Below are 14,544 nucleotides of genomic sequence, written 5' to 3'. Positions count from 1 at the left end.
GAAGTTATTTTCTCTTAAATTTCATTTTTGCCTGACCACAGTGCTCTCTGCTTACACCTCTGCCCATTTTAGGAATTGTCCAGAGCAGAATAGGTTTTCTATGGGGATTTGCTCCTACTCTGGACAGTTCCTAAAATGGACAGAGGTGTCAGCAGAGAGAATTGTGGTCAGGCAGAAAGGAAGTTCAAAAAGAAAATAACTTCCTGTGAATCATAACAGCAGCTGATAAGTACTGGAAGGATTAAGATTTTTTTTTAAAGAAGTCATTTACAAATCTGTTTAACTTTTTAGCACCAGTTGATTTTAAAAAAATGTTTTCCAGTGGATTACCCCTTTAATGACATAAAAAGTTAAAAATAAAAAATAAAATGTGCAAATAAAAAGTAATGCAGTTATCCATAGGCAACAATCAGATATCTTTAAGGTACAAAAAGGAACTGTAAAGATGTAAGAAATAATAAGATTGTTAACAATGGCCAACATCTCCTAATTTCATGTGCCCAAGTATAAAAAAAAATATCCAACAAAGTGATGATAACAAAATCAAAAAAGGTGAAAGGTAGAAAATTTTTTTATTAAATAAGGACCTGATCAACTAAAACCTCCTTCTCTCGATTACTAAAGTTTTTTTTTTTTTTTTTCCTGGCCTATGGCAAGGTAAACCACTACTCATATGTGAGGTTGACTCTCTTTTAGACATTAATATGCCTTAAAATTTTAACAAAAACAAATAAAGTAAAACACACAGAAAAAGATGGTGGCTGCTCAGAAGCAGAAAGGAGGCAGAACTGCAGGGAAGAGTTTATAAAATACATAAAAGAAGCCCAAAATGTGATAGACAATCAATTATCTAGTGTACTTGATATATTATATAAATAATAAGTTATTTTATCAACAAAAACATAAGCGTGTAGTTCAGCTTCCTGATCGTCATATCTCTACTGTCTACTACGAGAGTCCTCTCACAGTTCAGAGCGTTAGATATTTTATTACAGACAAACGAATCTCTTGGTTTCTTAGACTGTATATAACAGGGTTTAGAAGAGGGGTCAGCACAATGAAGACAAGGGAAATATACTTGTTTATAGACACTGAATGTCCTCTATGAGGGACCATGTAGATTATGAGCATGGACCCATAGTAGGTAGAAACAACTATGAGGTGAGAGCTACAGGTGGATAAGGTTTTTTTCCGGCCTGATGTGGAGGAAATTCCAAAGATAGAGATGAAGATATGAACATAAGTTATAATAATAAATAAGAAAGGAAACAGAATTACTGGAACAGAAGCCACGATAATTTCAATTTCCATAACAGTTGTGTCTGAGCAAGAAAGTTCTAAAAGAGGAGAAAAATCACACAAGAAATGGTTAATAACATTTGGCCCACAGAAGTCTAAGTCATACACAAGGAAAACTGTTATAACTGCTATGCTAAAGCTGAGGGCCCAGGAAGAGACGACCAGGCTATATCTAAGCTGTACACTCATCATTGAGACATAATGTAGCGGTTTACAGATTGCCAAGTACCGGTCATAGGACATGACTGTGAGCAAATAGCATTCAGCACTGACCGTTCCCCCATAAAGGTAAAACTGGGTAAAACAATCAGAAAAAGATATAACACTTCCTTCTCTTATGATAACATCCAGCATCTTAGGGACAACACTTGTTATAAGGATGATGTCTGTCAGGGCCAAATGTCCAAGGAAGAAATACATCGGAGAATGGAGACGTTGGCTTGTGGACACCAGGAGAATGATCAGGAGGTTCTCACATATAGTCATACAATACATGGAAAGGACAATGGAGAAAAAAGGAAACTTGTAACCATTCAGAGCCGGGAATCCAAGGAGAAGGAACTTGGTGACGGTGGTGGAGTTCATCTTCTGTATCTTCATCTCTAACTGTAATACTCAGATATCTTGAAGAGAATTTTGATTAAAAAAATTGTTTCTAATAGGGTTTTTGTAATTATCTACATATAATGTCATGTTTTTTCCAGATCCCCATAACCCTCTATGACAAAGTCTCATAATTCCTTCATTACAGTCACAAGATAAGATACGATACATACATTCTATAGCATGAAAGATGCAGAATGCTGGTTTATTCTAAGTAGAAATGTGTCCTGTATATATCTAAACCTTCAATTCCCAAGGAAGAGACTCATTGAGATAATAGGACTACAGGTACCTGGAACGTGAACTCCCAAGATATTTGTAAGTAGACAAATAAAATTAATAAGTCTCAGGGAAGGTAATACAAATTACACAGTAGAACATGAAATAAGTGTAAATATGTGAAAGATTTTTTTCATCAGTAAATTTTAAAGTTAAAATATTAACAGTTGAGGACGTGGCCTTGACAAATAGTCCCTTTCCCAAGTTTTGTTACATGGCCTAAATTGTGTACTGTGAAGTTCCCAAAGATTTTTGGTGAGAGCTTACAGCTGTGGCTAAGATTTCCAGCTATTCCCGTGCTTCAGTCAATAAAACAAAACACAAGAGGGGGAACAAGCAGAACAAAACATTGTTCAATGGGCTTACCTCACACAGTGACCTTATAAAAGCTATCACATAAAAAAATACCTAGCAAACTGAGCAAAGTTTGACCTGTATTTTAGCATAAAAATGTATTAAAAGCATTGTGAATGTGGCATAGTTATCTAAGAAGAAGTAATGTGTATTTTCTAGTTTTAACCTGTTCAGGACCCCGGGTGTACCGGTACGTCCTGACACCCTGGGTCCTTAAGGGGTTAATCATGCACATAGTATTTCTACCTGGGTTTAACATAATTATGAGTAAGTAACAAATCATCCCGAAAACAAAAAAATCTTTTTTCTTCTTCAGCAGCAGGTTCCGAAGGTGAGTTGGATCAACTCAACCATGGAGGTATCACAAATTCCTGCCCTTGTTGTAGTGAAGCCTTATACTGTAAGATGTTCACCCAGTGGAAATGAAACACATGTATTGGTCATGGCCATACCTACTGCTCCTTGTATAGACTGTCACATGCACTGTGCTGTACACTCACAACTGTATGAATTGACCGACCATCTCCACCAAATAGTTGTGCAATGCCTGGATGGCTTTTTTTTTAGACACAATGTCAACTGGGTATGTATCACCTGGGCTGGGCACACTCTATCAGTTTCCTTAAGGAGTTTGATACAGCAGGGGATGGTAGACTGGTGAGGTTTGTAGCATCCAGTGTACAGCAAGAGGTGGCGGGCTTCTAGTAGAAATAGCACAGTAGGAGGTGGCAGATGGATTGTAACCAGCGTACAGCAAGAGGTGGCGGATTTGTAGTAGCCAGTGAATAGCAGGCTGGTTGGGCTGATAGTAGCTGGAGAACAGCAAGAGGTGGTGGACTGAAATTTGCCAGCGCACAGCAGGAGGTGGATGACTGGTAAGGCTTGTAGTATCTAGAGTACAGTAGGCAGTGTTGTCTTTTAGTGGCCAGCATATAGCAGAAGGTGGATTGATAGTACCCATCATACAGCAGGAGATGGCATAATGTGGGACTTGTAGTATCAAGTGTACATTAGAAGGTGGCATCCTTGTAGCCATTATACAGTAGGAATCAGTGGAAATGTCGTAGCCAACATAAAGCAGGAGGTGCCAGGCAGGTAGAAACCAGCTTACTTCATGAGATGGTGGCGTTGTAGTATCCAGAATACAGCAGGGGATGGTGGACTGGTGGGTTGTATTAGTCAGCGTACAGCAGGAGGTGAAAGACTTGTAGAATCCAGCATACAGCAGGAGATGGCAAATTAATAGTATCCAATGTACATCAGAAGGTAGCAGACTGATTGGGCTTATAGTAGCCAGAGAACAGCAGCAGGTGGAAGACTGGAGGCGTAGTAGTATCCAGCATACAGAAGGAGGTGTCGTGTTGTAGTATTCAGTGTACAGCTGGAGGTGGCAGATTTGCAGTTTCCATCGTACAGCAGGAAATGAAGCAATAGTGGGACTTATAGTAGCCAGTGTCTATCAGAAGATAAAGGGCCTGTAGTAGCCAGCATATAGCATGAGTTGGTGGTCATGTAGTATCCAGTGAAAAGAGGGAGGTGGCAGGCTTGTAGTATCCAGCGTACATCATGAAGTGACGGACTGTAGTACCCAGCTTGCAGAAGGATATGGTGGACTGGTTTGTCTAGTAGTAGCCAGGGTACAGCAGGAGGTGGAGGACCTGTAGTAGCTAGTGTTAAGCAAGAGGAGGCAACAAACTAGTAGCCAGCATACAGCAGGAGGTGGCAGACTGTTAGTAGCCAGCGTACAGAAGAAGGTGGCAGACTATTTAGACTTGTAGTAGTCAGCTTACAGCATGAGGTGGTATACTAGTTGGTTTGATCATAGCATAGCAGGAGGTGGTGGATTGGTTGTCGTAGTACCCAGCGTACAGCAGGAGGTGGCAGAATGGTATGTGCTAACCAGCATACATCAGGAGGTGGTATGTTTAGTACCCAGCACACAGCAGGAGGTGGTAGACTGGAGGCTTGTAGTAGCCAGTTTACAGCAGGAGACGGCAGACTTGTAGTATTGTGATAACAGCAAGAGGTGGAAGACTGTAGCCAGTGTACATCAGAAGGTAGTAGAAGCAAGGCAGAAAAAAAAAACTTGAAGTCGGTGCTGCTGACTCTTGTAAGAAGGATAAGGCAATGCCATAGGTAGTGAAAAAGTCATCAGCAGGACATTTTATTGAAAGAAAATAAAAAACGGAGAGGATTACACGTTTCAGGAGGATCCCTCCCTTCCTCAAATCAGAAGGTGTAGGTCTTGTAGCAAGCATGAAGTAGGACGTGGCAATCTAGTAGCACTCAGCATAAAGCAGGAAATGGAGAGTCTGTAGTTTCCAGTGGAGAGTCTGTAGCATCCAGTGTATATCAGGAGGTGGGGGATTAATTTGTCTTGCAGTATCCAGCATACATCAGAAGGTTCCATTCTTTCAGAATCCAGCATATAGCTTGAGGTGTTGGACTGATGTTTCTTGTAGAAGCCAGCATACATCAGGTGATGGCAATCCTGTAGTAGCCAGCATACGGCAGGAGGTGGTGGACAGGTGAGGCTTGCAGCATCCAGTGTACTGCAGGGGGTGGCCTTCCTGTAATAGCCAGCATACAGCAGCAGTTGGCGAGATGGTAGCAACCAGCATATTGCAGAAAGTGGCATACTGGTAGCTTTCAGCTTAAAGCAGCAGATGGCGGATTGGTCTTGTATTAGCCAGCATACATCAGGATGTGATAGGCTAGTAGGAGCAAGTGTAAAGCAGGAGGTAGAAGATTTGTAGTAGTCCATGTAAAGCAGGAACTGGGGGATTGGTTGTAATGGTAATAGCCAGCATACATCAGAAGGTGGTTGTCGTAGTAGCCAGCATACAGTAGAAATTGGTGGTCAAGTAGTAGCCAGCAGATAGCAGGAGGTGGCGGACTGGTGGGTCTTGTAGTAGCCAGTGTTTATCAGGAGTTTATGTCTGGTAGTATCCAGCATGCAGCAGAAGTAGTGGCGAGCGCACATCAGGAGTTGTCAACTTGTAGTACTAGCATAAAACAGAAGGTCAGGACTTGCAGTATTCAGAGTACAGCTGGAGGTTGGTAACCTGTAGTAACCAGCATATAGCAGGAGGTGGCTGCTCCCTAGTAACCAGCGGACAGCAGGAAGTGTTGTTTTGTAGTAGCCAGCATACAGCAGGAGGTGGCAGACTAATTGGGCTTGTTCTAGCCAGCCTACAACAGGAGGTGTCATTTTAATACTATTCAGTGTACAGCAGAAAGTGGCGGTATGGTGGGTCTTGTAGTTTCCAGCATAATTCAGGAGATAGTAGTGGTTAGTATCCAGCATACAGCAGGAGGTGGTGGATAGTAGTAGCCAGTGTAAAGCAGGAGCTGGATGATTGGTTGTAATTGTTGTACCAGCATATATCAGAAGGTGGTGACTAATAGTAGCCAGCATATAGTGGGAATTGGTGGATCTTTAGTAATCAGCGTACAGCAGAAGGTGGCAGACTAGTGGGACTTGTTGTAGGTCCTCCTCCACAGAGATATTGCATCCTCTCAGAGGGAAAACTGTAGTCTACCCTTCTCCCCCCACCGTTCTTTTTTTATCTGCTCAAAGAAGAGCAATACTGTGCTGTGTTACATCTGCTGAGCCTGGGCGAGAAAAGCCACACAGTGGAGACGATGCTGCACTGTCTGCAACAGAAAGTTTCATGCTGGCTCTCTGGTTGCGATCTGGAGGATTTGGAGAATCTGTTGAAGGGATAGGATATGAAAAAACTTCAGAAGGTGCAACTGATGATGATGATCATAATGATGATGAGGAAAAAGACTATGATCAATTTTGGTAGTATGGGACAGAGGCAGAACAAACCGGGCCCTCAGAAAAGCTGACGAGGATCGCTAGCTGGATGTGCAGTGACAGGCATATTGCCAGGTTAAAGGAAAGAAGTGACTACTGGATAGCAACACTCTTAGACCCTCAGTATAAAGCCAAAATAGGGGAATTTTTCTCGCCTTCTGTGAAGGAGGCTGAATTGGAGTTCTATAAAGAGAAGCTGTGCTGCTAGTTTGCCACGGCCTACCAGCACCAAAAACCTACTGAACGGGGGTCCAGTCTCTGCTCTCTGCTGAGTCAATGCTCCACTCGGAGCAGTAGCAGCAGCACCAGCACCATCTTCCCCCTGGAGCACATGATGATGAAGTTTTTGCTTCCAGTGTTCTCCCCTGACATCAATCGTCATCACAGGGATGTAAACCACCACCTGAACAACCAGATTGAGGCCTACCACAGCAGTGCCCTTTCTCTGACAGATACCATGAGCCCAGACCCAGAAATCAAAAATGGGGCCCCCAGATTGCGTGACCAAATATCACCATGCCGTGCTTCCTGAACTGTGCTGCATCTCATCTAATGAGAGTAAATGAGATTGCGCTGCAAACCCCTAATGGCTGTGACTACAACATGAGAAACGTAATAATTCCATCCAGAAGGAATTTTTGACTGCGGTAATTTGGGGGTCGCAACATGACCCCATTTAGTGCAAATCAGCTCAGGCCCCCCCTTTGCATGAACGAAGTGCATGGACAGCTGTGGAGCAACAGCAACTTGTAAGGACACATGTAGAGAAATCCAGCGCAAAACGACATCATAAAATATATGGTCACAGGAAACCACAGGGTCACAGAGAGTCACAGGGTCACAGAGAGTCACAGGGTCACAGAAACCATACTTTTTATGATGCTATTTTAAGGGCTTAAAGGGGTACTCTGCTGCTCAGCGTTTGGTATCCTTTAATAAACCACCAGAAGGGCAAGAACTGATTTGTGCTGGATTTCTCTACGTGTGTCAACATTTACTTACAAAACAGTAATTTACTTAGCAAAGATTCAGCACGATTCAAGGAGAACAACATGGGAATCTTTGACTGTGCAACCCATTTTTGCCATGTAGCCCTAACCTAATATTGTCACTTTGTTGTTTATACAGTAATAGCCACTGCACACAGATAAGCAGTGATCTTCTCAATGCTACCTATCAGTAATGGCGCCCACATATACTATAAGGGTTTGTTCAGACGACGGAATGTCCACACAGGAATGTGTCGTCTCATAGACATCTCCGCACAAAGAATGAATGTGTTCATTCTTTGTGTGGACACAGAAAATGGAATTTCTGTGCCGGAAACATCTGGCATGGAAATTCCACCATGCGCACAGAGCAGCAGAATCCTGTTGAATTCAACGGGAATCTGCCACAGCGGAATCTCCATGCCGGATTCCAATGCGGAACCCGGTATGGGAATACGGATGTGTGAACATAGCCTAACAGTGATCTTCTCAAAGCTGCCTGTCAGTAATAGCGCCCACATATACTATAACAATGATCTTCTCAAAGCTGTCTGCCAGTAATAGCGCCCACATATATTATAACAATAATCTTCTCAAAGCTGCCTGTCAGTAATAGCACCCACATATACTATAACAATGATCTTCTCAAAGCTGTCTGCCAGTAAGAGTGCCCACATATACTATTACAATAATCTTCTCAAAGCTGTCTGCCAGTAATAGCGCCCACATATATTATAACAATAATCTTCTCAAAGCTGCCTGTCAGTAATAGCGCCCACATATACTATAACAATGATCTTCTCAAAGCTGCCTGTCAGTAATAGTGCCCACATATACTATAACAATGATCTTCTCAGTGCTGCCTATCAGTAATAGCGCCCACATATACTATAACAATGATCTTCTCAGTGCTGCCTGTCAGTAATAGCACCCACATATACTATAACAATGATCTTCTCAGTGCTGCCTATCAGTAATAGCGCCCAGATATACTATAACAATGATCTTCTCAAAGCTGCCTGTCAGTAATAGCGCCCACATATACTATAACAATGATCTTCTCAGTGCTGCCTATCAGTAATAGTGCCCACATATACTATAACAATGATCTTCTCAGTGCTGCCTGTCAGTAATAGCACCCACATATACTATAACAATGATCTTCTCAAAGCTGCCTGTCAGTAATAGTGCCCACATATACTATAACAATGATCTTCTCAGTGCTGCCTGTCAGTAATAGCGCCCACATATACTATAACAATGATCTTCTCAAAGCTGCCTGTCAGTAATAGTGCCCACATATACTATAACAATGATCTTCTCAGTGCTGCCTGTCAGTAATAGCGCCCACACATACTATAACAGTGATCTTAGTGCTGTCTGTCAGTAAAAGTGCTCATTTTATTTTTTACACAGGAATATTTTTCCTCTTAATGCCCTACACTGTAATAATGCCCCTGTTGTGCCCCTTACTGTGTAATAATGCCCTCCTTCATGCTCCTCACTGTACTACAGATCACAACGCAAAAAAAATGAGCCCTCATGAAGCCCTGTATACAGAACAATGAGAAAATTAATAGGGGTCAGATTTTAACCCCTACATGACCCGGGGTTTTTCCACTTTCGTTTTTTCCTCCTTACCTTTAAAAAAACATAACTATTTCAATTTTGCACCTTAAAATCCATATGATGGCTTATTTTTTGCGCCACCAATTCTACTTTGTAATGACATCAGTCATTTTACCGAAAAATCTACAGCGAAAGGGGGGAAAAAAAATCATTGTGTGACAAAATTGAAGAAAAAACACCATTTTGTAAATTTTGGGGGCTTCCGTTTCTACGCAGTACATTTTTCGCTAAAAATGACACTTTATCTTTATTCTGTAGGTCCATATGATTAAAATGATACGTTACTTATATAGGTTTCATTTTGTCGTACTTCTGGAAAAATCATAACTACATGCAGGAAAATTTCTACATTTAAAATTGTCATTTTCTGACCCCTATAACTTTTTTTTATTTTTTTCACGTATGGGGCGGTATGAGGGCTCATTTTTTGTGCCGTGATCTGAAGTTTTTAGCGGTACCATTTTTGTAATGATAGGACTTATTGAACTTAAAAAGTGACCAAAAATACGATATTTTGGACTTTGGAATTTTTTTGCCCATACGCCATTGACCGTGCAGTTTAATTAATTATATATTTTTTATAATTTGGACATTTCCACACGTGGGGATACCACATATGTTTATTTTTATTTACACTGTTTTGTTTTGTTTTTTTAAATGGGAAAAGAGGGGTGATTCAAGCTTTTATTAAGGAAGGGGTTAAATGATCTTTATTCACTTATTTTTTCACTTTTGTTTTGCAATGTTATAGGTCCCAGAGGGACCTATAACACTGCACACACTGATCTCTTACATTGATCATTATTATCCCATAGGGGGCTATAACACTGCACACACTGATCTCTTACACTGGTCATTGTTATCCCATAGAGGGCTATAACACTGCACACACTGATCTCTTACACTGATCATTGTTATCCCATAGGGGGTTATAACACTGCACACACTGATCTTTTACATTGATCAATGGTTTCTCATAGGAAACCATTGATCAATGATTCTGCCGCTGGACTGCTCATGCCTGGATCTCAGGCACTGAGTAGTCATTCGGTGATCGGACACCAGGAGGCAGGTAAGCGGACTCTCCTCTGTCCTACAGCTGTTCGGGATGCCGCGATTTCACTGCGGCAAACCCGAACAGCCCCCTGAGCTAACTGGCACTTATTAACTTTCACTTTAGACACGGCGATCGACTTTGAACACCCCGTCTAAAGGGTTAATAACGTGCATATGTCATGGATCGGGAAAGGGTTAAACAAACTTATTTTGTTAAAAAGTCTGAGTTTTTTAAAACTAGTACAATAATATAAAGGCATGTAATATGGGGATGATTTTAATCATATGGACCCACAGAATAGAGAGAACCCGTCAGTTTAACCGTAAAGTGCACAGGATGAAAAATTAAATCCTCCAAAAGTAGCAAAATTGCATTTTTCTTTTCAATTTCCTCACAAAATAATATTTTTTGTTGTTGTGCCATACATTTTATGGTAGAATGAAAGGTGTTATTACAAATTACAAGTGATGTAATGTCCTAATGGGTCTGTGGATGGAAAAATAGGAGTTATGGCAAAAATCATAATTAGCTGTCTTATCAAGGGGTTAAAATCTTAAATTACCCCTCCACAATATCTGTTACTGGATCCACACTGGGTAGGCAGCGATATATGTGCTGTAAATTTCCCCTATTACCTTTCCTTTTCATTCATTGTACAGAGCAGACTTACTAAGGCTCTTCCCAGACCTGCAGAGAGCCCATAGACAGCACTAACAGACTTACTATCGACCTTCTAGGACCTGCAATGACTCCTATAGGCTAGGACTCCTGATGATGTCATCTCAGGTCCTAGAAGGTCAATAGTAAGTCTGTTAGTGCTGTCTATGGGCTCTCTGCAGCCCGGACAGCTTTAGGGCTCTAATCACACTACTGTATTTTGCCGCGATTTGCTAAAAATTTTGGCAAAAATGACGTGATTTTACCGCAATTTTGCACAAATTGCCGCAAAATTCAGTAGTGTATCATAAAGCTTTTCAGGGGCCCCCTTTTGGATGGGGCCCTGTGCAACTGCCCAGGTTGCCCCTCCCCCCAACGCTGGCCCTGCCCGGAGCCCATGGACTTCTGGGTCACCAGAGCGTTTGCCAAAACTAGCCCAATTTGCCCCGGGTGTCCTGTGTTGTCCACCCTCTTGTGTTGCTGGGGAGAGCGAGTTCAGCGCAGCAGGTGACATCTTCACCCCGAAGCGAACAAGATTGCCAGCCAGCAGCATGTAAAAACTGACACTAAACTAAAATGAATCAGGCATGGATCAGTGAGGAAGTTAAACCTCCTGTGCCAGATGCCACTGATTAGACCAGTGATTCCCAACTGGGGTTCCGTCAGGCCCTGCCCAGGGGACCTCGATGCTCCGGAATTTATTTTCTAAATCTTCCGCCCGACCTGTGCACCTGTGAATCATGGCGGCGCCATGGGGAAGGGAAGCCTGCGTCCCCCTCCCCCTGTTGCGCCGTGAGTGAGTCACAGGCACGCAGGCAGGGAAGGGGATATATGCAATGGGGATGATGCGCCGGACCATCTTCCTGGCCCAAGGACCATCCATCCTCTCGGCCCCAGGACATCCATCCTATCGGCCCCAGGACCGTCCTCCTGGCCCCCTGCAGAAGGACATTGAAAAACAGCTCAGCTTAATTAAGTTACTGCACCCTCTCCCCTCTTACACCTCTGTCTACCCTCCTTTGTCACCTGTCTGTTACCCCCTTTCACCTTTGTCCACTTTCCTGATGTACATGTCCACCTTGTCCGCCCCTGTCACCCATGTTCACCACTCCTCTGATCACCCCCCAGTCTACCCCCCCATCACCAATGTCCAACACCCGCTATTTACCCCTTTGTCCCTTTGTCACCCCTGTCCACCCCTCTGTTACCTCCTTGTCACTCCTGTCCACCCCTCTTTAACCACCTTGTCATTCCTGTCCACCACTCTTTCACCTCCTATGCCCCTTGTCACCCATGTACACTCTTCTACACCCATCTGTCACCCATTTACACTCCTCACCACCCCTCTGTCACCCATGAACACTCCTCTACATCCCCAACACCCCTGTTACCCATGTACACCCCTCTGTCACCCCCAATGCCTCCCTGTCAGCAGTGTACACTCTTCTACACCCATGTACACCCCTCTGTCACCCCTACACCCCCTGTCACCCATATACACTCTTCAACAACCATCTGTAACCCATGTACACCCCTCAACACCCCTCTGTTACCCATGTACACCCCTCTATCACCCCCTATGCCCCCCTGTAACCCATTTACACTCTTCTACACCCCTCGGTTACCCCTTTACACCTATATGCCCCTATATTCCTCTTCCCTTGTAAAAGGAAATAGGAGAGAAAAAACACACCAGGGTGCTCTCCTAGTGAAGATCGCTTGGGTGGGGAAGATATAGAAAATAATGTAGGGTCCTTACCCTTAGATGTTGTGCTAAGAGCATAACACCTACAGTAGCTTGTGGAAATGAAAGTGCAGGTGAGCCACCTGGGGGAACTCCCGGGGGTGATGTCAGTCAGTCCGGTAAAATTGCAGGAAAATTGAAAAGGAAATTGTCCCCCAAATGAAGGCACTGGTCCCCCAGATTGGATATATGTACTTTATTGCAACATGTTTCGGCCCCGTGTCAGAGTCTTCCTCAGGCATACAGTACCCCCAACAGCCGAGGATTATATACATAGCATAATGAACACTTCCGGGTAAAAGGTGTGCAGCCGTGTGCAAAACGGCAGGTAAACAATCAGGTGGAAAGTGCCATGTGCAAACATCTAAATATAAATACAACAAAACAACAAACAATAAAAATTATCATAATAAGGTGAACAAATAGACAGCCTGATCTATTTAAAATCACAAGATTAAAACCATGAAGTAGCGCTGTGTGTCTGTAATAGGCAATCCTATGTGTTCACAGCCTAAGGTGCTATTCAAGTGGTGGCCAGTAGATGGCTGTAAAAGCCCAATAACAATAGTAAGGCAGAATTTTTTACAAGGGGGGCATGTCACATTTAGGAAGACCCTATGGTGCCAGAACAGCAAAAACAAAAAAAACACATGGCACACTATTTTGGAAACTACACCCCTCAGGGAACGTAACAAGAGGTACAGTGAGCCTTAACACCCCACAGGTGTTTGATGATTTTTTGTTAAAGTTGGATGAGTAAATGGAAAAAAAGTTCACTAAAATGCAGTTTTTTCCCCAAATTTTACATTTTTACAAGGGGCAATAGGAGAAAATGCCCCCCAAAATTGTAACCCCATTTCTTCTGAGAATGGAAATATCTCATATGTGGATGTAAAGTGGTCTGCAGGCGCACTACAATGCTCAGAAGAGAAGGAGCGCCATTGAGCTTTTGGAGAGAAAATTTGTTTGGAATGGAAGTCGGGGGCCATGTGCATTTACAAACTCCCCATGGTGCTAGAACAGTGGAACCCCCACATGTGTCCCCATTTTGGAAATTACACCATTCACAGAATTTAATAAAGGGTGCAGTGAACATTTACACCCCACTGGCATTTGACAGATCTTTGGAACAGTGGGCTGTGCAAATGAAAAATTAAATTTAAGTCTGTCAGACACCTGTGGGGCGTAAATGCTCACTGCACCCCATGTTACATTACATGAGGGGTGTTGTTTCCAAAATTGGGTCACATGTGGGGGGGGGTTCCATTGTTCTGAAACCATGGGGGCTTTGTAAACACACGTGGCCTTCAATTCCGGATACATTTTCTCTCCAAAAGCCCAATGGCGCTCCATTTCTTCTGAGAATTGTAGTTTGTCTGCAGAGCACTTTACATCCACATATTGGGTATGTTCTTACTCAGAAGAAATTGGGTTACAAATTTGGGGGGCATTTTTCCTATTTTCCCTTGTGAAAATGAAAAATTTTGGGTAACACCAGCATTTTAGTGAAAAAAAAATTCATATTACCATCCAACTTTAACGAAAATTCGTCAAACACCTGTGAGGTGTTAAGGCTCACAATACCCCTTATTATGATCCGTGAGGGGTGTAGTGTCCAAAATGGGGTCACATGTGGGTATACATTTTTTTGCATTTATGTCAGAACTGCTGTAAAATCAGCCACCCCTGTGCAAATCACCAATTTAGGCCTCAACTGTACATAGTGCGCTCTCACTCCTGAGCCTTGTTGTGCACCCGCAGAGAATTTTACGCCCACATATGTGGTATTTACGTACTCAGGAGAAATTGTGTTAAAATTTTTGGGGGTCTTTTTTTCCTTTTACCTCTTGTGAAAATGAAAAGTATGGGGCAACACCAGCATGTTAGTGTAAAAAAGAAAAAAAAATTACAATAACATGCTGGAGTAGACCCCAACTTTACCTTTTCATAAGGGGTAAAAGGAGAAAAAAAAAACTAAATTTGTAGTGCAATTGCTCTAGAGTACAGAAATACCCCACATGTGGCCCTAAACTGTTGCCTTGAAATACGACAGGGCTCCGAAGTGAGAGAGCGCCATGCGCATTTGAGGACTAAATTAGGGATTGCATAG

General features: G+C 42.7%; 1 protein-coding gene across 1 annotated transcript; it reads right to left on the bottom strand.

Annotated features, from left to right (window-relative positions):
• Positions 1-969: 969 nt before the first annotated feature.
• LOC130366686 (olfactory receptor 11A1-like) lies at positions 970-1,899 on the bottom strand. Its single transcript, XM_056569007.1, has one exon. It carries the CDS (start codon positions 1,897-1,899, stop codon positions 970-972), a length of 930 nt encoding a protein of 309 aa, XP_056424982.1.
• Between the last annotated feature and the right edge of the window lie 12,645 nt (positions 1,900-14,544).

This window comes from Hyla sarda, chromosome 4, assembly GCF_029499605.1.
Source record: "Hyla sarda isolate aHylSar1 chromosome 4, aHylSar1.hap1, whole genome shotgun sequence".
Taxonomy (NCBI): Eukaryota; Metazoa; Chordata; class Amphibia; order Anura; family Hylidae; genus Hyla; species Hyla sarda.
The sequence above is the reverse complement of the archived record's forward strand: the minus strand, read 5'-3'. Positions and strand labels throughout refer to the sequence as shown.

Coding starts and splice junctions, on each gene's coding strand:
- LOC130366686 (XM_056569007.1), bottom strand. CDS start 1,899: ATGAAGATACAGAAGATGAACTCCACCACCGTCACCAAGTTCCTTCTC.